The 26120-nt window shown below is 51.9% G+C and overlaps 12 protein-coding genes across 12 annotated transcripts; 5 read left to right on the forward strand and 7 right to left on the reverse strand.

Annotated features, from left to right (window-relative positions):
• Nucleotides 1-369: 369 nt before the first annotated feature.
• Nucleotides 370-1408, reverse strand: N7510_000868 (Zinc finger C2H2; the record flags this gene model as incomplete). The annotated part of the gene is made up of 3 exons (XM_056972797.1): nt 370-931; nt 988-1121; nt 1175-1408. 3 exons carry the CDS (start codon nt 1406-1408, stop codon nt 370-372), a joined length of 930 nt encoding a protein of 309 aa, XP_056837914.1.
• A 2999-nt stretch (nt 1409-4407) lies between these two features.
• On the reverse strand, nt 4408-5049 carry N7510_000869 (glutathione S-transferase family protein; the record flags this gene model as incomplete). Its single annotated transcript, XM_056972798.1, has 1 exon — nt 4408-5049. One exon carries the CDS (start codon nt 5047-5049, stop codon nt 4408-4410), a length of 642 nt encoding a protein of 213 aa, XP_056837915.1.
• Nucleotides 5050-5594: 545 nt separating this feature from the next.
• Nucleotides 5595-7022, reverse strand: N7510_000870 (uncharacterized protein; the record flags this gene model as incomplete). Its single annotated transcript, XM_056972799.1, has 1 exon — nt 5595-7022. The coding sequence occupies one exon, from the start codon at nt 7020-7022 to the stop codon at nt 5595-5597; it is 1428 nt and encodes a 475-aa protein (XP_056837916.1).
• Nucleotides 7023-7760: 738 nt separating this feature from the next.
• On the reverse strand, nt 7761-9907 carry sC (sulfate adenylyltransferase; the record flags this gene model as incomplete). Its single annotated transcript, XM_056972800.1, has 4 exons — nt 7761-8959; nt 9019-9164; nt 9398-9629; nt 9691-9907. 4 exons carry the CDS (start codon nt 9905-9907, stop codon nt 7761-7763), a joined length of 1794 nt encoding a protein of 597 aa, XP_056837917.1.
• An 815-nt stretch (nt 9908-10722) lies between these two features.
• N7510_000872 (uncharacterized protein) lies at nt 10723-13302 on the reverse strand (the record flags this gene model as incomplete). The annotated part of the gene is made up of 2 exons (XM_056972801.1): nt 10723-11834; nt 11892-13302. 2 exons carry the CDS (start codon nt 13300-13302, stop codon nt 10723-10725), a joined length of 2523 nt encoding a protein of 840 aa, XP_056837918.1.
• Nucleotides 13303-14545: 1243 nt separating this feature from the next.
• Nucleotides 14546-15401, forward strand: N7510_000873 (uncharacterized protein; the record flags this gene model as incomplete). Its single annotated transcript, XM_056972802.1, has 2 exons — nt 14546-14736; nt 15329-15401. The coding sequence occupies 2 exons, from the start codon at nt 14546-14548 to the stop codon at nt 15399-15401; spliced, it is 264 nt and encodes an 87-aa protein (XP_056837919.1).
• Nucleotides 15402-16073: 672 nt separating this feature from the next.
• N7510_000874 (uncharacterized protein) lies at nt 16074-16427 on the forward strand (the record flags this gene model as incomplete). Its single annotated transcript, XM_056972803.1, has 3 exons — nt 16074-16133; nt 16189-16259; nt 16319-16427. The coding sequence occupies 3 exons, from the start codon at nt 16074-16076 to the stop codon at nt 16425-16427; spliced, it is 240 nt and encodes a 79-aa protein (XP_056837920.1).
• A 1388-nt stretch (nt 16428-17815) lies between these two features.
• N7510_000875 (uncharacterized protein) lies at nt 17816-18696 on the reverse strand (the record flags this gene model as incomplete). The annotated part of the gene is made up of 3 exons (XM_056972804.1): nt 17816-18302; nt 18363-18460; nt 18514-18696. 3 exons carry the CDS (start codon nt 18694-18696, stop codon nt 17816-17818), a joined length of 768 nt encoding a protein of 255 aa, XP_056837921.1.
• Nucleotides 18697-19234: 538 nt separating this feature from the next.
• Nucleotides 19235-19755, forward strand: N7510_000876 (LYR motif-containing protein; the record flags this gene model as incomplete). The annotated part of the gene is made up of 4 exons (XM_056972805.1): nt 19235-19285; nt 19359-19586; nt 19645-19694; nt 19746-19755. The coding sequence occupies 4 exons, from the start codon at nt 19235-19237 to the stop codon at nt 19753-19755; spliced, it is 339 nt and encodes a 112-aa protein (XP_056837922.1).
• A 293-nt stretch (nt 19756-20048) lies between these two features.
• N7510_000877 (uncharacterized protein) lies at nt 20049-20881 on the reverse strand (the record flags this gene model as incomplete). The annotated part of the gene is made up of 2 exons (XM_056972806.1): nt 20049-20541; nt 20598-20881. 2 exons carry the CDS (start codon nt 20879-20881, stop codon nt 20049-20051), a joined length of 777 nt encoding a protein of 258 aa, XP_056837923.1.
• A 351-nt stretch (nt 20882-21232) lies between these two features.
• N7510_000878 (Zn(II)2Cys6 transcription factor domain-containing protein) lies at nt 21233-21922 on the forward strand (the record flags this gene model as incomplete). Its single annotated transcript, XM_056972807.1, has 1 exon — nt 21233-21922. One exon carries the CDS (start codon nt 21233-21235, stop codon nt 21920-21922), a length of 690 nt encoding a protein of 229 aa, XP_056837924.1.
• Nucleotides 21923-21992: 70 nt separating this feature from the next.
• N7510_000879 (uncharacterized protein) lies at nt 21993-25433 on the forward strand (the record flags this gene model as incomplete). The annotated part of the gene is made up of 4 exons (XM_056972808.1): nt 21993-22055; nt 22142-22865; nt 23200-23279; nt 23367-25433. The coding sequence occupies 4 exons, from the start codon at nt 21993-21995 to the stop codon at nt 25431-25433; spliced, it is 2934 nt and encodes a 977-aa protein (XP_056837925.1).
• Nucleotides 25434-26120: the final 687 nt, after the last annotated feature.

Here is a 26120-nt window from a genome sequence, read left to right on the forward strand (position 1 = left end):
TTGCGCAAGGCTGTGAGGCTGAACGGAGACACGCACGTCACACGAGGCTGCAAAGTTTATTTGAACACCCTCAATATTATGTTCAACGACAGCTGTCCGACTTCTCTAATGTTTATATCTTAATTGGTGATGAAAAGACATTATAGTTTGGACAAATTAATCTATTCATAATACATAATCGTAATCACTGTAACCCGATGTCGCCGTCCTTTGTATACACGCGCCGAATTCTTCATACAACGCCAAAAAGAAATCTCGAATGTTCCTGAACATGAGGGGGAGAGAAGAAAGGATATCCGATGGTCTTTGAGGTATCAAACAAACGCGATGAAACACATAAACACGTAAAACAGTCAACGCATCAATCAATCAGCACATAGCGTGCTGGTTGTAGCTCAATGGGGAAGCCGAAAAGTCATGCAGAGGAGCAAAGCTGTCGGGGCTAGACCACGACGTGTACTGGCAAGGAGGAGGGTAAGCCATGTCGTGCATCGGAACAGGCCCATATTGGAATGGCAGCATGTAAGGTTCCATCTTCTCCCAAGGGACAGGCGAGTCAACTCCCGAATCGACGTCCGAGGCAGGGCCTTGGAGATACGGGTCCAGGATCTGAGACTGTTCGTAGAGGAAGGATGGGGGAGAAGCGGCGGGGCTGGCGAAGTCGGTTGTGGGGATAGGAGAGTTGCTCAGCTCAGGGGTGGTGCAGTAGAAGTGGTCGACGGAGTCTGGGATCTGCTTGAACCATGCGGCGGTTGATGGGACAGAAGTTTCCATGCTGGTCCAGGTGTTAGGGTAGGATGTTGGGGCCGCCACGGCCTGGATGATGGGTTCCACTGGGATGTCAGTGGAGCGCAGGTGAGAAGTCCGCTGGACTCGGGACGAGTTGGACTTGGTGGATGGAGCGCGCGAGGGAATTCGAACTCCGGATTCACTGTAGGTGGAACGTTAGTTTAGGGATATGTGAGTTAACGGGTTTGGATTACTTACTGCTTCTCCAGGTGGCGAGTTAGGTAGTCGGATCGGTGGAAGGTCCGCTTGCAGCCCTCGAAGGTACACGGATAGGACTTCTTGGAGTAGTGGCGCATCTCGTGCCGCCGGCGGTGCTCGGCTCGAGTGAAGACCTATCACGAGATTAGATTGTGGCTTTGTTTTTCGAGACAAGAAGTAAACATACCTTTTGGCATCCGGGGTACTCGCAGACGTGCACGCGCTTGCCCTTCTTGGCTTTGCTGACGCGATGGGTGGTGGGGGTGTAGGTGGTGGGCAGAGACATGCTTGCGCCAGAGGTGATGTGGTACTGGTCGGCGTTGTTCATGTTGTTCATGATGGCGGGATTGTCCTCAAGAGCAGGATATAGAGAGGGCAAAGGTGAAGATGAAGTGTAGGAAGAGAGATTGCCCGGAGACATGTTATGGTGGAAGGATGAATGCTGGAAGGGTCTTGAAGAAACGTTGAAGTCTGGACAGAGAGAGGAGCAGAAAAGGGGACACAGATTGACTCTTATAAAGACTCTCCAGGAGTCTATACATAGCGTCTTTTATTAAAGCCTGGCAGGGAGTCAGTTAGCGTGTTGGAATCAACCTTTGCAAAGGTATGATCGACCAGACCAACAGCCTCCAAAAGTCTTTAGTTTAATTAGAAAAAGAGGATCGTCCAGGATTTCCGAAGGAGCGCAAGCCGAGCGCAGGCCGCCTTTCCTCTCGAAAAGGGCATCCACGTGGTGGGTTTGGAGAATGGCGTGTTGGAAGGATCAGGGCTAGCCACAAGTGACTGGACGGGGGGGCCCTTTTTCTTGCTCTCTGGGGTATTACCCTCGACAATGAACCGTGCTGCCGGGATCGGTGGGTCAGGATGGAGCACATAGGGTTGGCAGGGATCATGAAACACCAGTGCGGCTTAATTTAGGTCATTGCAAATGTGTCGCAGTACTTGCATCGTTGGAAACGAGCGAGCACTCTAATTACGATAAGAAAGTCGAGTTTAGCGAGTATCCAACTGGTTATTTCCAAAAATAACTGACTGACCTATTAACTGTCATCATTTTGTCAACTATGATTTGTGTTCTTCAAGTTTGTAGATTCTACACACAGTTTCTGCACCAGGTATACTCCTGAATAGATGAACTGCCCGGTCAGAAGGATTCCACTCAATTCATCCCCGAAACACATACATTATTTCTTTGGTGGCCAGCCAGAAATGGATCTGTTCAGCAGTCCGCCCCCACTAACAAGATTCCATACTCAGCGTTTAGCGTTAAACGTTGGACTGGTACTAAACATAGACTTACGGTTCTTACTCTGCAGAGTCGATGACGACTGGAATTAGAGCAACGACCCTTTTCCAGCCACCGATGGAATAACAAATCCTTAAAGCAAATAGCAGTCCCACTGGCCTATCCGATCGCTTGTTTGGCCAACGGCCCCCACACTCTATTTAAAGCTCGAGCGCTAGAAGTTTGCCCGATGCATCCAGTTTCCTATCTGTCGCAGGTATACAGACACGCGCTATCCTAATTCTCCGATACCGCTCCCTGTCTTCTCCTGCCTTCCTCCAGCCCTCGGCAATCCTAGAACACAAAAGCAGTCAGTCCCCTGAGAGCCCGCTCGCCTAACAACTCATCCAAGTCACCGGTACCCGATTTGCAGCAGATCATACCGTAGCTGGCTAGTACAGCACTACTTTTCTAGTATGGCCAACTGGGTCCACTTGGTTCCTGGCCTAGCACAGGCCGCGTCCAAACCCCGTTGTGATTCGCTAACCCCTACAAGCGCATCCTGAGGCTCATATTAGCGTCTGCGCTCCCATTCTCTCTTTCCGGGTGCAGCACACCCCTGGGCCGATTCACCCCGACTGATGATCAGGGTGCTAACCAGCCACCATCGTGCGCTTCTTCGATAGTTAAACTTGGAACGAGGCGTTAGACCGTTTTTCTTACATTTCGAAATACTAACATATTACGTCGCTACATGTTGTTACGAGACTTAGTTATCTAACTAATTCAATTTGTCATGATCGTGCATTTCTGTCATGCCATGGTGGTGGGTATCGCCTAACACCATTTTGGAGAAATTTTACTGCAGATGGTTTAGTACCTGGTCCCCATTGCCTGTTGCCTTTTGCCCTGCATCAACTAATTCCGGCCAGTCACGGCTCAACGGTTTAATTAAGAGACGTATTTGGGGAAATAGTGGTCTGTGCCGACGGTGGCAATGGGGGCTAGCGCTCTGTTGAAGGGATTGCCCGTTATGTACATCCGATCTGTTACTCTAGTTAGCCATTCCTGTCACACATGGCACTGATGAGTGGGTCCCTCCAGGTGAAAGTCTAGGATTCGTCCAACATCTACCTTCCCTGTTCAAGCCTAGTGTTGGCCTTTTATCCCTAGAGTTGATCCTTCGTAGGAGAATTTGTGAAGATCACAATTGTTCCTCTGGCATTCTGGGCGCATATGACCCAACTAGTGAGATAGAGGCTTACGCGTGGCAATCCTGGACAAGAGTAACAAGCAAAGGTCATGAGGATCAGGAGTACATCAATTCCGTAGTAGGGAGCGTCGGCGTTCGCTGAAGATCTGTGCCTGACGAAGTCAAACCGGTTGCTAATAATGTGCTATGCGCATAACTCGACTCGCTACTGATTACATACTGTGAAAGAGAAAGGAGATGAATCCGCCCCCATATGGCGTTCGTGATGCAATCCGCCCCTAGATTCTCAAAACAGAGTCTTGGATTACCGATAGAATGGTTGCGTGTTCTCAATGCATCGATGATACTTTGAGGCTGTTTCACTACTTTGAGGAGATCCGGCCCGCGCCTTATCTGGTAAAGCACCTCTGGTCGCCACCAAAATAGATATCATTTGCTTCCCAATTAGTATGGTGCATTGTTTCAAACAGGATCCTGATGTACCTGGCCCCGTTTTGAACATCAAGGTTTCGATTTCGGCTTCGGACTTATATTCGGAGACGCAAGGACCAGAAGCAAGGTCTACGTCATTACCATCAACTACATTCTGGTTAATGTCAGCGCTAGTTAGCATTTGGTAGATTAGCCACGGAACTAATTCAATCGGTTGGACTCGTCGATTATTGCTGGCCACGGGATAAATTGTTGTGCTTAGTGGACTTATGGCCCCCATTATGCAGACCACTTATTCTCAGTAGATACAGCCACTTGTTGAAGAATGAAATCATCTCACTAGGTATTTCCAACACTAGACTGCAACAGAGACAGTCGCTAAGCTGCCACTTACACAACACTCTTCCTTCCAAACCCTAACCAGTGAACCCATTGGCAATCCTAAAAGCCCCCAGCTATTTTGAAGTAAAGTCATCTCGCTAGGTGTACTTCTGACTTCCTAAACAATGCTCTTCCTTCCGAAGATTAGCCAGTAAAGCTATTGACCCTCCTAAAATCCTTCGGCAGCAAGAACCTGCTTAACGGCCTCCCTCTCCCTCACCGTCCTCACCAGAGCGGCGTATTTCGGATACGAAATCTCCATATCAAACTCCGCTCTGGATCCCCACTGATAGAAAACAAACAGATAAACATCCACAGCTGTGAACGCGTTCCCCACGGCGTGGATCTGACCATCCTTCAGTCTCGACTCAATGGTAGCATAACACTCCTTGATAATATCTCGCCCCTTCCCCTTCAACGCCTTCCTTGCAGTCTCCAGGGATTCATCTTCGAGAAACCGCTGCGGACGGAGAAAGAGCCCCCAGCCCTGCGCGTGCAGTGTACCCGAGAGCCAGTTCATCCATTCGTACGCACGGACGGTTTCCATGGGCGTTGAGCCGAGCAGGTTCTTCTCTGGCGCGAGTTGCGAAAGGTAGGTCATTATCGCGGGGATTTCGGTTATCACAGTGTTGTTGTCGATGATCAGTACCGGGATCTTCTTTTTCGGGTTCAGGGCGAGCAGCTCGGGGGAGAAGTCGCCTGTTCCTACTTTTTCGGCGGACAGGGTGTATTCAGCTCCGGATTCGCGGAGTGTTATGTGCACTGCTTGGGAGCAGGCGCCGGGGATATAGTAGAGTTTGTGAGCTGGCATCTTTTTTGTTTTTGGTTGTTGACTTTGTAATTGGCTGTTTATATCCAGTAGGCTTGGGAAGGTATATAGATACGACGGATGTCGAGATGTTTCCAGGAAGCACGGACAAGCCGATATTCCGAAGAGAGAGCGGGGTTAATATGTTTGTATAGCATTAATAATGCGATCGTACTATATTCCGAACCAAGCACTACCTCCAACTACCCAAGAGACCGACTAGGACCGAGGAGTAGGACAAGACGCGGCGATTTCTCACCAGTGAAAAAGCAGTGCTATCCAGCTGTGTTCTGGCCAAAAATTATGTCGCAATTAACATGAAGGAATCAAATCAACACAAGTAAGCACTAGGGATTTACAAGCCATTGTTGGAGATCTGCATAGCTATTGTACGAAGTTATCATAACAAACTGCAGTGCGCCCCGGTGGATCGAACGGCCGGGGCGAGAGTATATGTACACACGGTGTCGCTAAGACCGACACGCCAACCCGAGTCTGGACCCCAACTGAGATCTATCTCCTGACTCTGCCAACCTTGCGTGAGGGAATTACACAAACAGCGAGCTATTCGGGGCAAAGGCATCTAGATCCGACTCGCCTTCAAGCAAAGGAAAAAGCCGCTTAATCCGGTCTTCCAGGAGGGCCTTCTCGGCCTCCCACCTCCTTCGCTTAAGAGACTTGGTCTGCACGCTCTTCTCGCCACCGAACCATGCGCCCTGCGCCTTGGCGATGCTCTCTTGTTCATCTTTCTTGGCGCGAGAAACCAGTTCCGACACCATGGTCTTCCAGTTTCCGAGACCGACCTGGAGACATTGCGCACAGCGAGCGCGAGCGTCGCGGTCAGTCTCGGAGCTGCGTAGGGTTAGGATTGTTGATTCGGCCATGTCCACTGCGTCGCGGGTCCAGGCGAGACCGGTGTCCTGTGACGAGGAGGCGTAGAGGATCTCGCCAATGTAGGTCATTAATCCTGCTTCCTCACAGGCAGAGGCGGATGTGCGGAGGGGAGGGTCATCGCCGGATGGAGGGGCAGCTGGATATTCCACGGGGACAAGCATGGTTTTGATGGAGTTGAAGAATGAGGCGAAGATGTCGTTTGATCTGTTGGAGAGAGGGGGAAGGACAGGCGACCGCGTAGATTCGGGCGAGAGAGGAAGGTTCCGGCGAGCCTTCAGGACTGATGTGAAGAGGGATAAAGCCGAGGGAAGATCGCCCTGGCGAGCATTGTGGACAGCGAGTGCCGTAGACACACGTAGAATGTTTTCAGATGGCAACTCGGAGCCGGTGTTTTTGAGTACTCCCGTCTTGGGATCTACTACCTTACTGGCATCACCAGGTAGTCCCTCGACAGCGATATCCAAGGCCCAGGCGTACATGTCTCCTGCAGTACGGCCCAGTCCCTTGTAATCAAGCCAGTCCGCATAAGCCAGTGCGGCCTCCAGTTTCTGTCCCGTATCAAATCCGCGTGTTGTCAAGATCTTCATATAAAACGTCTCTGGCGAAGGCGACGCGGCCTCACAGTTCTCTTCCTGCGGCACCTTCTTCTGCCCAGTAGGCATAGGCTTGGGGCGCGGGTTCGACGGACCGACCACATACTCGGCTGGAGCAGAGATCTTCTGCTTGCGATCCGTCAACCAACCCTCCAGGTTCTCCGCAGCCTTCGCTGCGCCCAGAAGAGCCTGAAAGTACCCTCTCCGCCAGGGCTCACTTTTGGCCGAGACATCGAACCCAGTGCTCCCGACGCCCTCGACAAGGAACCCGCCCTCATCCTGTTCGACAATGCCCTTGCCTTCGCCCTCCACATTCTCCAATCGCTCCAGCAACTCGCGCAAGAACCCGATAACCATGGGCCAATTGGTCATCAGCTTGCCGATTTGATCGGGGTGCTGGAATGCCTGTGCAGAGCGCAAACACCAGCGCGATTTCCAGGTCCATTCTGGAGGCGTGGGCCATTTGTGCTCGATTTCTTCCTGGTACATGCCAACCTTGATCACTTGGAACAGCACCAGGATGGCGTAGAAGCTGAGGCCTATCTTCAGACCGCGTGCCAGTCGGCGTTTGTAGTGGTTGCGACTTTCGGTGGAGATGAGACGAGCAAAGTGTTGGCGTAGGTGGATGGATAGAGGGGGGAGAGGACGTGTCGGTGCTAGTGGTGAAAGGAAGGGAAGTTGAGGACGGCCTGGCACGGGGGAGAGGAGTAGAAGTCGGGTGCGATTTGTGAATAGGCGCAGGTGTTTATGTGGACCGGGAATCCGGGGGGATGCATCGGTCGAATGTAATTCGGTATTCGACCGATGGCGCTCCTTGGGGGTAGCATGGTGGGTGTGCGATGTGGTTGAAGTGGTGAACCGAAGATGTGATGATGAATTTGGAGGAGATGATATATCACGTGATTGACACCGCGAGAGATAGAGGGGAGGTACGCAAGTCAAGCTTCACGCAGCGCCTAGGTGTTTACGACAATCTAAAATGCTATCTTCGAGAGCAAAAGGCCACCACATGATCCGTTCAGACACCTTGATTGATGATCGCAAGACAACTTCGTTCAAAGTATAGAATTTACAATTGCAAACCAGTCAATGGCCAACAAGTCTATTGCCAAAGGATCTAGTTCAGGGGAATCCAAAAAGCCGCAATTAAATAACACACATCCTAGTACACACACATCTCGATCCGAAGATGGCCCCAATCAAACAAAGCAACCGAATATCCCAACTCTACTGAGAACGCTCAAAGTAGCCCGAGCTCTCGAGCATGAGAATGATCTCGTGAACGATGCTACGCACGGTCTGCGTGGAGGGGTCGACGGTGAGATCGACCTTCTGGGGGGTCTCGTAGGGGTCATCGACACCAGTGAAGCCCTTGATCTCGCCGCGGCGGGCGCTGGCGTAGATGCCGCGCTTGTCGGTGCGCTCGCAGTGCTCGAGCGGGGTGGCGACGTGGACGAGGAAGAAGCTGCCGGCCTTCTCGACGGCATCGCGGGCGTACTTCCGCGAGTGCTCGTAGGGGGCGATCGGGGCAGCGATCACGGCCGCGCCGGAGCGCGTCAGCTCAGAGGCCACGAAGGCAATGCGCTGGATGTTGGTGTGGCGGTCCTCGCGCGTGAAGCCCAGCTCGGACGACAGCTCGTGGCGCACAGTATCACCCAGCAGCAGCGAGACGGAGCGGCCGCCTTGCTGGTTAAGGGTCACCTGCAGAGCGCGGGCGATGGCATCCTTGCCCGAGTTCATGTAGCCCGTCAGGAAGATAGTGAAGCCCTGGGTGGCGCGCGGGGGGTTAGACTCGCGCAGGATCTTGACCACCTCCGGGTAGGAGAACCACTCGGGAATGTGGGCGCCGGAGCGCAGGCGGCGGCGGAGCTCGGTGCCGGAGATGTTGAGGGTCTTGACGCCCTGGGGAACCTGGTCGACGGGACGGTACTCGTCGGTGTCGGGCAGGTAGGTGACCATCTGGAACTCGACGACCTCGATGCCCAGCTCGTCCTTGTACTTCTCGACGGCGTGCTGGGCGTCGTAGGGACCGTAGAAGTCCTTGCCCGCGGAGTTCGAACCGGGACCGGCGTGGTCACGACCGACGATGAAGTGGGTGGCACCGTGGTTCTTGCGGATGATGGCGTGCCAGATGGCCTCGCGGGGACCACCCATACGCATGGCCAGACCCAGCAGACCGAGGACGGCCATGCCGTTGGGGTAGCGGGGCAGCAGGGCCTCGTAGGCGCGCACACGGGTGAAGTGGTCAATGTCACCGGGCTTGGTGAGACCGACGACGGGGTGGATCAGGACATTGGCCTGGCGCGAGCGGGCCGCGCGGACAGTCAGCTCACGGTGAGCGCGGTGCATCGGGTTACGGGTCTGGAAAGCGACAACACGGGACCAGCCCAGCTTGTCGAAGTGGATGCGCAGCTCCGCGGGGGTGTCTGTCGAGGTCCGTTAGCAGGAGCAGAAAAGAATTGGTAAACAAAAAGAGACAACTTACAGCGCAGAGCGACATAGTCGTAGTGGTTCAGCTTGTTGACAGCCTCGATCTTGCCACCCACGTAGAACTCGGAGACGGACTCGTTCAAGAACTTGATGGCGGGGTGCTCTGGGTCACCGCCGAAGACGAGCTGGCCTTCCTTCTCCCTAAAATCAGGGGGAAAAGGTTCCGCGTCAGCCAGACCCACCAAAAGTAACACCGGGGCAGAAAACGAGAGAAATAACAGTGCGCCCCCAAATACGCCTCAGGAGAGACAATGTCGCATGGCATGTCGCAGGGGTGTGAGAGCAAGAGAAAAAAAGAGTAAAAGATCGACAGATTCGCGAAAAAAAAAAAAAAAAAATAACTCCGCGGATGGGGGGAAAAAACCTCCACTTACTTGTCCGGGCGGTAGATGTCGTCAATGGTCAGGATGGCCAGGTTGCGGTCGTCACGGAAATCGCGCAGCGTGATGCGAGAGCCAGCCTTGAGCTTGCTCTCGTCGATGGTCTGCTGGCTGACGTCAAGGGTGATGGGCATGGAGAAGACGTTGCCGTCGACGAGGCGGCAGTCCTGGCAGACACTGTTGCTCGAGTCAGTTTGTTCTTCCTCTTCATTCCAATCGCACCATCCTTCGCATCCTGTTGCGACACATACCGGTCATAGTCGGCCTGGTTCATGAAGCCTGGCGACGAGTTAATTTGTGTCGTTTTTGAGTCGGAGACGAGTCAATTGACTTACCCTCCAGTGGCGAGAAGCCACCGTTCATGATCAGCTCGAGATCGCACAGCTGGCGCTCGGTCAAGACGACCGCGGGGAGGGTCTCGGCCTCGACGGCGAGCTGCTCCTGGCGGGGAGCATCGCGGGCAAGAAGGTCCTTGAGGACACCACCGTGGGGAGTGTTGGCCATTGCGATGGTGGTATATAGAAGAGTGAAAAATACTTTTGAGGAGAGGAGGTGGGAGAGTAATGTACAACACGAGGGGAAGGAAAAAGGACAGCAGAGCAGGAAAAGAGAAAAGTTTGGGTGGAGTGCCGAGCCCTTCCTTATCAAGAACAAGGCTCCCCCGGGGCCATATTGCGCGGTAACAATCGTCGTCAACTGTGGACCCGGCGGAGTCTTGGCCGGCCAGCCGTGGCCAGGGGGAGGCGAGCGAGGGCCCCCGTTGCACGCCTGTTCCAGGGTCGGAGAGACACGCCGGTGGCGAGTCTTTAATGAGTGTCAGGACCTGCAGTAGTAGTTAATCTGAGGCCCATCCCGGAGTCCTACTACAACCCTAAGCCGACAGGAAGGCCAGATCGCCCTCTTCCTCTCGTAACCGTATCCATTGAACGAGCGAACTAACCCTTTGAAGCTAAAACCCGCCGATTTTCAGGGGGCGGCATTATTCTTCACGCCGACGATGATGTCAATGCTACTATCATACATCTAGAGCCCCGAACCTGCCACGGACCGACCGCACACGCATCTCGGGGTGAGGACACCGCTGTCTCGATCCTCGTATCTCACTCCTCGCGCCCTCTCCGGCATCAACCATGGTCCCCAAGACTATCACTGCTGAGTCAGCAGCACGTCATCCCTCGTGGAGGTTGCGTGATTGACGGTCCTAAAGAGGGAAGGTCGGTCTTGGCACACCGCAGAAGCCAACCCTAACTTAAAATTCTGCAGAACAAGAATAGAGTATGGTATTTGCTAAATAATAATAATGAGGTACAGACTAACGATTACTCCCCGCTTCGGTGGATCGTCTTCTTGGAAAAGTCCAGCGAGAACGAGTCCACCTCCAACGTCCCCAAGTCCCCTGAACTGGTCAGGGTCAGGTACGACTCGATGCGCGACTCGGCGCTCATGGCCGCGTTGAGCGAGCCCGTTCGCTGCAGGATGTAGAGGACGGACACCTGAGAGAATTCCACGACGGCCACGGGGACGACGGAGGATGAATTGGACGACGGTGAGGAGTTGGCGGTTGGCGTCGCCGTCGGAATGGTGGAGGTGCTTGTCGTTTGTGTCGCCTTGGCATCTTTGTCTTCCGATGCTTTGGGCGTTCCCCCGTCGTCGTACAGTATCCCGTTCATAGTCGCGACGGCACGCTCTTCCAAGACAGCTGTGGGCTCCTCCGACCAGACCGAGGGCGAGGGAAACTCACTACTCTCCCCGTCATCACCCGCCAGGAGGGATCGACGAGAGTTGCTGCTGCTGCCCGTATTGACCTGGCTGAAGGAGACGAGCGCATTCTCTGTCTTGCACGAGATATTGTTGACGCTGAACAGTGCCATGAGGGTGATGGGGTCGAGGTCCATCCCGAACTTATCCTCGGACTGCTGGAACAGGCTCGGGAGCGCACTGCCCATCGTCGCATTCCTCGTCATGGAGCTGTTGCTGACTTCCGCCGTGATGCAGCTACCGTCGCCGTTGATCGTACACTGTGGTCCCATGTACCCGTTCGAACAGACGCACGAGCATTCGCTCCCGCTGGAGACGCTGACCCCGCCATTGTGGCAGGGGACCGTCTCGGCGCAAGTGGGATGGTCGCGGGATGCCGCGTTCGGGACTGCAACGAGTACCACGGGGAGTACGATGGCGAGCACGACTAGGATGAAGACGATCGTGCAAAAGAATATAAATACCCACTTCGGCATCCCGCAGCACCGGGCCCTGCGACGGTTAGAGTCGGGTCCATCCTCGTTGGAGGACAGAGGTTCGATGTGTCGCAGATTCGAGCGTCCAAAGAAGACTGGCCATGACTGACGGCCAGTCTCATCGGGGGTCGAAAGTCCCGGCGGAGGGAACGAAGCGAGAATATCCGACAGCGAGCCAGAGTTGCGGTGCCGGGGCCCTAGACACAGAGTTAGTTAGTATATGCTGATGACATTCATAACTGAGGAGAACCCACCAAATGCACCCTTGAAATCTCCATCTACAAGATCAGCTCGGCTGGCCGTCCGCCCACGGTCCAGGTTCGATGCTAGCTTGGTAGCGCGTCGGATCAGCTCTGTCAAGCTGGAAAGACTACCTCGGGCCTCTGCATTGCGCACAGCCCCCATGTCCAGACGAGGAGGCTTGCGGCCGCCTGGCCGATTGTCACTCATCGTCGGCGCCGCCATGGGCAGGTCCTCCTTTTTCTCATTCATCGCGCTGTAGACGCTCTCGTCCTGCACAATAGGCGGCTTCTCCGGGTCGACGCCCTTAGTCGAACCATCACTCGACGCCGTAGAAGCCGAGCCCTTGCGTTCAGGAGTCGGGGGTCGGAGTGTTTGTGGATGAGCTGCCACTCCTGCAACGATAGCTCCCACAGCGGCTCCAGCAGCGGTAGCGCTTTCATCTTGTTTCGTATTATTTGACTGTGTCTCGGCATTTGCGTCCGAAGCAGTGCCGGGCTTTTGGAATGTGCGCATCGTCGGCTTTCCTCTCTTCCCAAGACTGGCGCTCCTTACTAGACTCTCGCTATTATCATCATTATGATTCGAGTGATTATCAGAGTCGTAATCATCATCAGAGTCAGACTCAACGTCCAAATAAGCGCCTAGAATCTCCGACTCAGCCAGTCCGGATCCCCAGCTGGATGGCATAGCCCGGCTCGATGCAAGAGAACCTAGAGTGTTACGGGGGTCGGGATTCTCCTCTGGGATGGGAGACACGGACGATCGACGGGCGCGCTGCCCTCGGCGAGCGTTGGGTGGAGGAACAAGGCCGGCTGTCCGTCGGCGAGGATCATATTGAGGCTCTGGCGGTGGTGGCGGGAATGGAGGGACATCCGGTACGGAGGGCGTGGATGAGCAACCCGAGCGTCTGAATAGTTCATCTGTCGCGATTGAGCCGCCAAGAGTCGTACTTGTGGTGCTCACAGGGCTGGCAGGAATGTCGTCACTTGTCTGTGGGCGAGACGGTGGCTGATTTGGATGAGGGTGTGAAGAGGGTTGGGTTGGTCTTCTAGCATTGTCCTGGCTGCTTCTCGCGGTGTAGACTGATGGTGAAGGAACCTGAGAGGAAACTTCGCCTGGACGCTGTGGACGCTGCGGCGGAGGGGCACGGGGTGGAGGACCACGTGGGACCATGTATCTAGGATGGTGGTTCGGCGGATATGGCTGCTGGCTAGACTCACGGAGAGGCCATTTCATCTGCTGATTGACATTCCGAATTAGGATTGGAGGTGGTTTCGGGACAGGCGACGATGATCGTTCTGGGCGCACGCCGGCCTCCAGCAGCTGCCTGGCTCTCTTGACGGACCCGGACCCTTTCCTGTCAGCGGCTGGAGTACCGGAGGAAGGGGACCCCGCGCCTTCTGGTGGATTAGAAGGAGCCATCTATACGCTTGTTGAAAAGACGATCTTCGACGTTTTGAAGAAGGTCTTGGTATGTTTTTTGATGTAAGTTTCACCGTTGCATAGAAGCGGTTTTCGGCGGTGATGGGAACAAAAAGAAATCACTGCTCTTAAACAGTATTGAAACAAAACTCAACTGCTCGACTCTGTGGGTCGAATAGAAATGAAGTTGAAAGATAACGAGAGAAATCTTGCCGTACTGGCGAAGCCGAATGGAGAAAAGATGAAATCGAAACAAAGAAGCTTAGAACCACTGGTTTGAGCTATTTGCGGGAATGATCACAAATGAATGGAAGGGCATTCAATGCCGGGGTGAATGACTGGAATCGAACGATAAGCACATCTCCAGGCGATTAGACAATGAGCTGTGTCTGGGCGGCAACAGGCAGGCTTACCATAGGTCAACAATGTCTGTGTCGGAGATTGAAAGAGAGCGAATAGTCGAATCAGTGGTATCAAACCAGTGATGTTTCAAAGAAACGCAGACTGGAGACGTGGATGTTAGAGGGGAACAACAACAGATTCCAAACAGGACTGGGTGGAGACAGAATGAGCATAAGGAGTCAGTCACTTACACAACACGCGCAACAAGGAAAGGAAAAGAGCCTCAAGCTCTTGGAGCAAGAAAGAAAGTCCGTTCGACAACAAAGAGAGAGAGAAGAAAGAAGAGGAGAGAAAAACGGGCAGACGGCGCTATCTCACCCGACAATAATAACGAGCCTCCCAGGGCAGTCAGACAGAAAGTAATACTAGCCGGCCCGCCGGGATGGAATCGCCTGACACAAGGGCGAGAATAGATTAAGTCTTCATTTCCGTGTCCGAGGCGTGCTAGAAGCTAAATAAAGAGGTGGAGAAATCATCTGCCCAGGGGGGTGGATGTGTAGCATGCCAAATAATTAATCTAGCGGCCTTTACGCGATATGTAGGCCGACATGTCCTCCTCTTTCTCCGTCCTCTGCAGCTCATCGTGCTCCTTGGCCATGACCGGTCGCTCAGTGGACTGTTGATCCTCGTCAGTGAACGTTAGTCCGACCTCTTGAGGAAGCCGTGATCCGTTAGTCACTGGTCAACACACCAACAGAACTTGAGAGCGTGGACAATCAGTAGCGTCCAAGCACCAATGACATTGGCTGATCTCGAGGCTGCTGTGCCAGTGGGGGGGTGTTCCAGGAGTCAGTCTCGGACGCTACGTCTCACAATCAGCCAGGGTGGGCTCGCCTAAGAGATGGCGGCGGCCAATGCGACGCCGCCATTCCATGCGGGAAGAGATTCGGCTGCAGAATTTGCAGGGTTGAGGCTGTGCTTGCAGCAGCGTGGTCTCCGGGATTACATTATCCCCAATTCGCCAGATCATAATGCATCATCTGGCAAGGAGCAATTGACGATGATGGGTGTTATTATGATTTTTGTAGTGAGGTGAGTGGGGTAGCCGTTAATCGGCTAAAGAAGGCCGGCCCGTCGGAGATTTTGTTCAACGTGGCAAGTGCACCCTGTGGTCTGGATTCAACTGAAACAGGCTAACGGCCGCCTAACATTTCCCCAGTACCTACATCGATGGCCCACTTAGGATATAGTAGTTATTATAGATATTATTCTTCTTCTTCAGAGCGACGATGTAAACACGGGTGACAAATTGCATCATGGCTAACTAGAGGATTGAGATATATATTAGTCCAATCCTGCTATACACGAACTCATCTCCACCGTTCGTACACCCCGCCATAATAGCCGCAAGAAGAGAGTGAGATGGCCTACGTGGGCTTGGCTTTTAACGGCCCCAAGTTGCTAGAGATAACGAGCGCTATTCTTATCAACCGAGTGGCAGAGTTGTCTCTTTGTACAGGGCATTCGAGTTGCCGAAGGAGCCGGGCAAGATCTAGAGGCTTATGTGGTGAAACTAGCGGGATGCTAGATCTGTATTGGAATAGTATCTTGATTAGCCAGTTTACTAGCTATGCCTCAATTCTCTAGTCGCCCACTCCAAGTACACAGTATCTGGCTTGATCAGACCCATGCGCAAGATCGTCTGCACCTTCTGGTATCATTGCAATGCCGAGACCAACATGTACGTGGACGAGTGAGGGCGACCACCGCAACATACACTTGCGAAAGCTATCTAAACAATGGCCAACCTGGACAAGACGTCGGGCTGATAAGGGAAGTTGCCGTAGTAGACGCGAAGAAAGTAGACAAGCAAGATCCGTATCTGAGCATGTTGTCAATATAGGAAAAAAGCTGCTTGATGAACATTTCCGGACCGACTCACGTCACAGAAGCGACTTGCCCGCGGACAAGCTGTTCAAAAATATAAGCGAAATCAAGGACAGGATTCATTGAACAAACAAGCTCAATATCGATGAGCAGCTAGATCAAGGTGCCTGCATTGCATGAGCTGTTTCTTAAATAGACACCAGGGAATGTGCTCGTTCGGGATGTATATTGAAGCCCAGCTACTTCCTGTATAGCAACAGTGTAGGTAAACCAGCCAATAAGAGCGGCAGCATGCGCTTTTTATCCTCAAACATGCTCGGAAGGTCAATGACAACGCCAGTACATCTATGACATTTTCTGTTGTCATTTTTTGTTCGTCTGCATTGCCTATGGTTCTTTGTTTGTACTGAAGATCTTCCCTATTTAAAGCTTCTACCCCTCCTCTTCTTCTAGTTTGTTTTCCCATTCCTCTTCTTTCCTTTCTCCACCTTCCCAAATCTTCCTTCAGCAAACTCACATCGTCATCAACAAATCCAAACACCATGCCTCAGGACAACTTTGGTAACTCCTACACCTACAAGAGCTCCGGCACCAATAGCGACGTAAGTACAACTTTACTTCTCCCACCGTCAAGAGAAAATCGACTCAATCTGGAAGGGCAATCACTACTGCGCCCGGGACTACGGCTCCAATGTATCGAACCCAAACTCGTACCACTACTCCAACTCGTGAGCTTCCCTGTGATAGCTAATTGAATAGAAAGACCGCGCTAACAAGGCTGGACCAGGGATGGCTCGTACTACTATTCCAATTCTGATGGGAGCACGTATCACAACAACGGCAAGGGTGAATCTACTTACACCCCTCCTGCCTCCAATACTGCCCCCAAGAAATGAGTGACACGAGTTGTCGACTCGTTCGGGCCTGTCGATGTTGGAAGGGAATGGCGATGTGAAGATGGTCTGAACTCACTTGGACTGGGAACGAGAATTGAGGTGTAATCAAGGTAGATTTTAATGGAAATGAACTTTTGGACTTGACATGCAGCCCATACCCTAGCCCCTTTCTACTTGTAATGACTTGGACAGCTCATCCCAGATACTATAATCAAGACCATTGACATGCTCAGCCAAAAGAATACAAAGCCGAAGACAACACAAGATTGTCAAGTGCCAAAGCGGTATTAAATCCAAAACACGCAAACTTCTGGTTAAACATGTTCCCACACAGCCACGAATACACAAGTTCAACCCCTCTCACGAGAGACCATGCTGGACAAAGCCTTCGAGGATCTTCTTCGCCTCATCAGTATCCTCGTTATTCCCGGGTTTCAGCCCGAAACTGGCCATAAACATTGTCCAACCACCCAAGGACTTTACAATTTCCCGCTCATGGGGCGTGAGAGGAGGTTCTGTTATAGTTAGGAAGCTGGCACTGTGAATTGAAAGGGCTATAGGGAGGCCCCACGAAGCCCATCGGAAGAAGGCATTTCGAAGTATATCAAGGAATATAAGAATATCTTCTTGCTCAGTCTTGGGATATCGGTCGAAGAAGTGAACACAGTTAATAGTGGGTCTGAGAAAGCAGTTATCGATGGAGAGAGTAAGTAGAGAATGGTAAAGTAATTCACAGGCGAACTGCCCACCCAAGCGACCCGCCCATCCCAAAACACCATAGTACCCGCCCCCTAGAAGTCAGGCCCTCACCGCTCTGGTCGGGTAAATGCATTATTTTTATAACTCGATATTTCAACAACCATAATTCAAAATTGTTTGATAATTCGTATGATGCTTTTGATGAGTATAAGGAATAGTCTAAGCTAACTTAGAGTTAGAATAATTAATATTTGGGCAGCATTACCAAAGAATACACAGGTGTGAACGGCAAATATATATACAGTATCCGAATTATAAACAAGACCATTTATTTTTTAAACCTCACAAGGAGACGTAATATGATCCAAATAGTAGTAGGATATAATAGGACCTCATATTAAGCTATTGTTATAGAAATATCGAATTGTCATTTATCGCATTTACTTTGGTGTTTTGGGATGGGCGGGTCGCTTGTGAATTACGTTAAGCAAGCCGAAGAAAGTGGTGGCTAAAACAGCCTTATGTTTACTGAGACCCGTTAATGAAAAGAGCATTTTCAATATATCTTGAAATTTCATATATGGGTTGAGGATGAGCAACGGGGAGAGTGATCAGGCTGCCCAGTGCGACTCAGACGTCATCTATATTATATATCCAGAATTCACGGCTGATGCCATGTATACTCTATACTAACTGCGGTCCTCGACTCCCAACTTCTTCCGTAACTGGCTAATCTCGTCCTCCACAGCGCGCATCTCGACGACTACCCCCGCCAGCTCCGGGACCTGGGTATCCACGGCACCCGTAAATGACGTCTGCGCATTGCGAAGAGACGATGGGACCAGAATCCCATACCAGTTGATAGGATCCGAGGAGCGGAATTTCTTGCGGGCAGACTTGGGAGCTGGCACCGCTGTTTCGGAGTTCAACGAGTGTTCATCTTCTGTGCTCGAAACTGTGGCCGTGTCGGGGTGCGATGATGATGATGCATCTTCAGACTCTTCGGCAGCGACTGAATCGGCTTCCCTCTCTTTTGTTGATAACTCCGGCGGAGAGCTGGGTGCACGCTCTATGGAGAAATCGTAGTTCAAATCGGAGCAATTCGACTTGTCTGGCGAGCCTTGCGTCGAGTTCTCTTTAGACTCTGCTTCGGTGGATTTCCCCATTCGCACAGCTCTAGCAATCCCGACAGATTAGACCAACTTAACTCCAAATCTCTTGTTGGGGATTGCGTACATTTTTCGCGTCGCCTTCATCCGCTCATCGTAATAGTCTGCGCCATACCGCCGGCCGGGGGGACAAGTGTAGTTTGCATGGGCGAGAGCAAGAAAGCCCTACTCCCTTGACATCAGCATTGTACTTTCATTCAGAATTGACCGGGACCTACCGAGGATACTTGTTTGGCAAGGCCCGACTGTAGCTCCTGCTGTCGGTCCAACAGATGCAAGTATTTCTCGAGCAGGGTGTCGAGGGATCGCAGCAGCTCTGACGAGGCTGTGTCGGGTTTCTGCGATTCATCGGGAGACTCCGAGGCCGGCCGTGAGGCTGGTGGCGTAGGGATCTGGGCCATTTTGTTGTGATGTGTTATGTTGAGGTGAGGTGAGGTGAATAACTAATCGCCCGGAGCGTAGCTCGGCGCCGATAACTCCGCCCAAGAATTTCCCGCGCCCTTCCCTTTCGATCTTCCTGCACACTCTCCCACAACTCGCCTGATCGAAGATTGCGCTGCGACGCACCTATTTCTCCTACTTCTCAGTGTGTCGGATAGAGCTTGGCACTTTCCCTCCAGCTTTCGCCCGGTGGAGAGTCGAATCCCCTCACTTGCCACCTCCGACGTCGCCTACCTTGCCCACCGCCGCGCAACCACCACCAGCAGGACTACCTGTCGCGTCATACCCGGAAACTTGCAAGACACAGTTCTGCTGTCTATCTGTGATTTCCGCCGCCTGCTGCAAGAGCGTCGTCTGCGCTATTGAGTCACCCAGACCAGACCGAAAATCCGGGTTCGACCACCACGATTCGCCGTTCGTCACTCGCATCCATATTTGATCGTCTTGAGTCCGTCTTCATCACGTACCCTGTTTTAGTCATATACTCCGACAACCATCATGTCTGTGGCAACCTCGCACCGGAACACCGCCTTTCAAGTGCGGTCTTTGGTATGTCCCCCGTGGTCCACCGTGGCTTTCCAATTGAGACTATCGCAGTATACTGATTGATGCCTTTGTACAGTTCCGTTCGCTTCTTCGCCAGTCATCGGGGTTCTCAAATTACAACTTCCGCGAGTACGCTCACCGGAGGACTGTTGACGGGTTTCGTGCACACCAGAAGGAGTCGGAGGAGCGCCGGATACAGGAGCTGATCCAGGAAGGGTTGCAGAACCTGCGCTTGATGAAGAGACAGACGGTCATCAGTCAGTTCTATCAGTTGGATAAGTTGGTAGTGGAAGGCCAGAAGACAGTAAGTTCTTTGCGGAAACCTATAATTATTGGTATGAGACTTACCGGTTCCTCTACAGGGCGAGGAAACAGGTCATAAAGGGGGAATTGTGCGCCAGAAGGATACGGGGTAAGTTCTTTGTCTTTTGGCACGTATCTCAGACATTAACTTGCTTTGCAGGTGGGATTGATTCGGAACGAGAAATGGATATCACCGATTCTTCATCATTGATTTGATCCTCCTTCTGTACTTATACTGCGGGCGCATCAGAATACACTGCCACTCTACTCTTACCACATGCAACAGTTGATCTTCAATTGAATAGAATGTACTTGTAGCCGTATCACTCCCATTTTCGGAAGCCGGTAAATACCACCATTTGGTGGAATTGACTACTGAATGTTCTCGAATGTTACTGTGAGAAGTCTTTTCGACTCATGTTGCTAGTATTACTTGACCATGGTTCTCATGTCAAGAAATATCTTATCTGATGGGTGCAAGCTCTTCGTGGTAATCTGTGTATTTTCGCACAGACAAAGTAACACCCGTTCCCAGACAGATGGCACAGATCGCAATCTCCTCCAAGACAGCCATGACCAACATGATGGTGGGACTTCCAGAGAACATGTTGAACTCGGGGTTATGAGAGAAGGCTGCAAGAACCGAGTAGAGCACGCGAACGAGCAGCAATGGGACTGACAAGCCCACAGCGAAAACCAGTCTGCGCTCGCCATCCTCGATATAATTGAACCGCGATGCGATCCAGAAAAGCAAGAAAGCCAAGCCGGCCCATGTGACCAAGAATATAACCACGCCGACTTTGGTCAGAGTACTAATTGAGCTCTCTTGTCCCAGATTGGTATTTTTAACCTGGCCGATGATAGACAAAATCACCGCGACTAAAGTGGCAAGACCGAGTAATCTGAATAGGCGCGGACTGACTTCTTTGCCAGACTGTTGTTTTATTGATTCATTGCTGTGTAATCTTTTCAGTTTTGTGGTTTTGTAGCAATCTGGGGTAAATTTTCTTACACTCGAGAGAGCAGACCGACGCAGGAGATCGTCAGTGGGGACAAGCCGATTGAGCTGCATACTGCCCATGCCACGTAGAGGTCTTTTGAAGTCGGATAGCCAAGGGTAGCCAGAAAGCAACAAGAGCCTATCACGCGGACCAGCGAGAAAATGACCAGTGTGATCCAACCCGCGCTTCTTTTGAACCCATGCCTGTATGCTACCCACAAAGCAATAATCAAGCTAGGAATATACACAATAACCTCCAAGACGGAGATGCCGTGCCGATAGTCCAGTCCCACCATAGTTGCTCTAACAAAAAAGAAATGGCGTAAGTGCCCGGTAGGTTGATGTTTCCGTTTGTGTTGTAGTCTGTTTGTTCAGTATCTATGTTTAAAAGAAAGTTAGGATCTTGAAGGGCGTTTATATTCTTTCATCTACAGGACCCTTTGGCCTCAGCCACTATACATCTCAGGCAGATGGAGAAGCATGGGCCAATCACCAGCCTCCGTTTTACTAGTTTCGCGGTGGATTCCCGAAGCGGTTTAGCGCAGCTTAGGCAACTATGTATACAGACATGCATATCGAATTTTTCGTTCCCTGCCTCACTCTTTATTAGTATCATCTATTTCATCCCTTTCAGGTTTGCTTTGTTCATGGTCTACCGTGGCAAGCCCAGTGCAGGATGCGACGTCTGCCGTGTCAGAAAAATCAAGTGCGATCAAGGTCGACCGACCTGCTCACAATGCCGGGCGGCCACTCGGACTTGCCCCGGATACCGTGATCAACTCTCATTATTGTTTCAAAATGAAACTGCCACTGTAATCCGGAAAGTGAAAGGTGCCGGTCTAGGGTCCTGTGAGAGCTCTACGGAACCGTGCACTGAGCACTCTGTCGAGAATCGGCACAGGAGACCGACGCGAGGCAAATCTGGCCGTCAGGTCAATGATAGCATGTGCAGTGATCAATGGACTTACAAATACCCACTACCAATCCTCGCGTTTGCTACCGACCGAATCTTTCAGGCCAGATGCTTCTTCTTCAACACCTATTCTCGGTTGACTATCTCCAACTTGGCGAGAGAACATTCTATCAATGGAAGCTTGTCAGGGACGTCTTTGGGCAAGAAGGCCTTGATGGCAAGTATTGAGTCAGTAGGATTGGCAAACATGGGGAACCTATACAGCTCACCGGGCCTTCTCAATTCTGCGAGAATTAAATATAGTCTGGCTCTGAATCAGATCAATGCAGCTCTTGGTGATCCGATACAAGCAAGACAAGATACAACACTCGCTGCTATTATCTGCATCTCATTCTACGAAGTAAGTTGCAGTTCCGGTTTCTGAGAGCACGAAGCTCATTCGGGGCAGATTGTCACCTTCGATAGACCCAGACCCCTTAAAGCTTGGTCAATACATGCACAAGGAGCTGCCGCCGTACTTGCAACTCGGGGAGAAGATCAGTTTCGACGCGAAGATGGTTTACATCTGTTTAATGCCGTGAGAAATGAAGTGGTAAGGGGAATACACTCAATCTCTGCTAACACACGAGCTAACGTTCTCCAGCTTGTCGATTGTCTTCAAAGAGAAGAAAGATTCCCAGAAACAATGACAGATCCGCCTGGTCTCATTGCTGTAACAATTGGAACAGATCTTCTCAGTATATATAAGAGTCGTCTCATAACAATAACCGCCAAATTATGCAACCTACAGGCGGCTATTAGGGAAGGGTACCCGCAAGAAGCTACCTACATACTATCGATTGCTAGAGCAATCGACTCCGAGCTCATGGAAATTGCCAACATGTTTGTCGCCAGCTTTCCTTACAAGACGGTAAAATGGACTGAATCTCATCCAAATAACATGTTTGAGAGCCTACATATCGCCCACTTTGACCGAAGGTTCCACGTCTACACATCAACCGAGGCTTGCGATGTTTGGAACAAATATCGATGCGCCCGCATTATTGTCAACAGGCTTATATTCATGCAGCTGCATCGTTTGGAGCGAAAGTCTCGCGACTCATCCAATCACAGCAGTTACAAGAGCCAACTTCCTGAGATTGAATCTTTGCTGAAACATCTTGCGATCGAGATTTGCTCATCGGTTCCTTTTCAGCTTGGGATTGCTGGAAGAAGAAAAGACTCTCTTCCATTTCCTGAAATGATCAAACCTGCTGCCGGGTTCACTTTACTGTTCCCGCTGTATCTCGCTGCGACGGTAGACGGATACCCAGACCCAACTTGTCTTTGGGTCATGACATGTTTGAATTTCTTCGGGCGATTTATGGGTATTAATGCAGGTCTAACCCTTCTGGACTCCTTGCCAAGGCAGAAAGGCATGATGAGCCAGCTTAATAGGAATTGATAGCATCTGATCATAGACAATTGTTGGGAACTTCTGATATGCAATAATGCCGGGACCATAGTTACTCGTAAATAGGGCAAGTGGATCGTATGGCACGTGACATATCCACTTCCCCCGAACGCGACTCTCTCTTTCACTTGTCCGACACCATCCTCTCCCCAACCATCCAACAACACCCGTGTCTGCTGTGTCGAGACATAGCCAAGACCGCTTCTGTGTCTTGCGCGCTCGTTTTTGAGGATTGAATTACGGGTCAGAACCTGCCGGACCAGCTGGTCACCATGCCATCCACCGTACGTTGCTCGATGCGCCCATGGCTACAGCCGAACTTATCGGGGTACCAATGAGCCCAGGATGTCTTATTGGAACTCGATGCTCGGAGTAGCTGCAATTGATGAGATTTTGCGACTAACCCTTCTTATAGTTCAGGTCCTCGCGTTCTGGGCGACATCTCGACAACCCCAACCGCACCCGAAACGGCCAAATCGACCACGATGTCTTCGAAGGCTTACCTGTCCGTCGCTGGTCGCGACAGCCACACACCTTCTCTCAAGCTCCTAAGCCCGCCGAATCGGAGATTGGCGTCAAAGGACCGGGCGGAACGACCGGTCTACCAGAACTACCCATGCCAAGAGACAGCCAACTCCTACCGGCTATCAGCCACGGTCTCCTAAGGGCAGCGCGTGCCGGATGCATTTACATCCATTCAAGTGGCAGGCCCGCCGACGACGAGAAAAATGATGCCGATGACCAGGGAGCGACTTCTGCTGTACACATGGCGGATCGCAGCTTCACTACGCGCAAATGGATGACCCTGCCCAAACACATGGAGCCTGCCGAGCCGGAATTCTTGGCTAAGAGACGACAGGGTCTGCCTTCGCTGTACGGCGGTGCTGCGCTTACGGAGGGCGCTAATGCGTCGGTCCCGATGCGGCGCACCAAGTTCAAGAAAGTGGACTCGGAAACCGGCAAGATCTCGATTTACGAGGCCTGGGTGCCTGAAGGCCATACCATTGAAGGCGAGATTACCGGAGATGCTAAGGTGGTAGCCGAACAAAGCGACGCTCCTGTCAGTTCGGAAGCACCTGCGCCTGGGACTGTTGTCGATGGCGTCGGAGTGGTCAACTCCGAAGGCGTTGTTGTCGCAGATGCCAGTTCAGCGGCTCTGTCGACACATAAACGACGGCCGCCTCCCCCCAAACGCAAGGGCAAGGGTATCGGAAAGGGAAGAAAGAAGAAGGTTATGTTTGCGCCGGGTGAAGGAGCCGACGCCGCCTTGGTCCACGGTGCTGAGTCTGGTGCCGCGGATGGTGGCAAAGAAGGGACAGATGGCGACGAAGAGGGTGAAGAAGGCGAGGAGAGCGATGAGGGCGATGAGTCCATGGTTGATGCAAAGACTCCCGAGACCCCTCAGCCACCGCCTGGTCCGGAGTCTGCGGATCAATCTGCTACTGAGGCTGGGACCGAGCAGCCTCCAGCAACTTCAGACATCGATATGATGGATGCAACGCCGACAGCACAGCCTCCTGCGCCGGGACCAGCTGAACAGCAACCAGAAGAGACTGCCGTCTCGCAAGCCATTGAAGAGATATCGCAACCCAGTATCGAAGCTCCCACAGTTCCTACAGAAGAAGCGAAGGCCTTGGATTCTGCTGTTCCTGTGGCTAGCGAGACTGAGCCCATTTTTCCCAACAAGCCTACCCCCTCTCCAGAGCCGACTACAACCGCAGAAGAGCCAGCTGAGAAGGTAGTTCCTGGAGATGGCGATGAAGCAGCACCACAATCCATTGCCCCGGAGGCCGATGGGACCACTGAAGCTGTCATTGAAGGAGCGCCTGATCTCACGCCAAAGGAAGCTGAGAACGCACGATCAGCCAGCCCCGAGAGACCCGTCGAAGAAACTCCTGCGGAGTCTTTGACAGAGACACCAGCTGTCGATGAGCCCATGCCAACTGAGACGGTTGATAAATCGCCAGAGCAAACCTCAGGGGGCCATGAATCTGAAGGGATCTCTACCCCGCCTGTGCCCCAACCTGATGCACCACAAGAACAACCTTCTGAAGATGCCTCTGAGAGCAAAGGAGCAGCTCTCCTGGACACGCTTGAGAGCAGTCTGGACAAACACGCTGCAGTCGATGAAACGCCAGTCGTCAAAGAGGATGTGGATATGAATGATGTGCCAACAGAAGCTGAGCAGCGACCAGAACCGGCAGAAATTCTCGCTCCGGTCCAGCCGCGGTCACCATCGTTAGCGCCAGTTGCAGCGACAGAGAGTGAGCCTCAGCCCAGCTTAGGTGAGCCTATGCCTGCAGATTCCGCTGTCGTTGATGAGCCGGCACCCGCCATCGAAGGTGAGACGTCCACTGGAAACGACAAAGGCGAAGAAGCAACAACAACTGCTTCTGAAGCAGATGTCAAGGAGGCTGTGGAGACTGAAGAGGAACAGAAGCCTGCATCCGAGTCGCAGCCCGCGCCGATAGACTCGGCATAGATTGATATATCTCGGCGGGGGTGTACTCCGGAAGCATTTCTCACGAAATCTTGAGTTTGACTTTCTATTTTGTCAATTTTATGGTGTACAATGAATGCGCATCTTTGGTTTTCGACCTTTTTTTTTGTTACATATCATTTACTCGGGTTTTTGCACTCATTACTGGAGATGGATGTCTATGGTGTATCTGGTGTGATCCATTTGAATATTGAGATGTTTCTTCTAGTGGGATCTCTCCGATGCATAGAGAAAATCGCCTGGTCCCAGTTGATATTGTAGTCCATGCCATCGCCAGGGAAGACGGATGGGTCAGTAACCGCCATTAGCCACTGGCAGAGCGGGGTGAACTCGTCAAGGAAGAAAGGCTCAAAGATCATGCTAACTCAACTTACTCGGTCCTAAATCCCAGTTTAGATTACATTTGACTGTATAGCACGTGCTACGAAAAGGTTAAATTTCAGGAGCTATCTTCCACAGCGACACAGAGCCATCGTCAAAGCAGTTGAACCAAAAACACAGGCATGAATCTCACATCCATTCTTCCAACACCCACCCAGAGCAATCTCACTCTCGTAGCTGTCACACATGAACAGACGAGAAGAAAGAAGAGCCTAATAAAGGAAACAAGGCGAACAAATAACAACACTAGTCAAAACGCCATCGCAAGAGCTAAGAAGATATAAAAGG

This window comes from Penicillium lagena (assembly GCF_028827675.1).
Source record: "Penicillium lagena strain IBT 129212 chromosome Unknown utg000001l_segment0_segment0, whole genome shotgun sequence".
Taxonomy (NCBI): domain Eukaryota; kingdom Fungi; phylum Ascomycota; class Eurotiomycetes; order Eurotiales; family Aspergillaceae; genus Penicillium; species Penicillium lagena.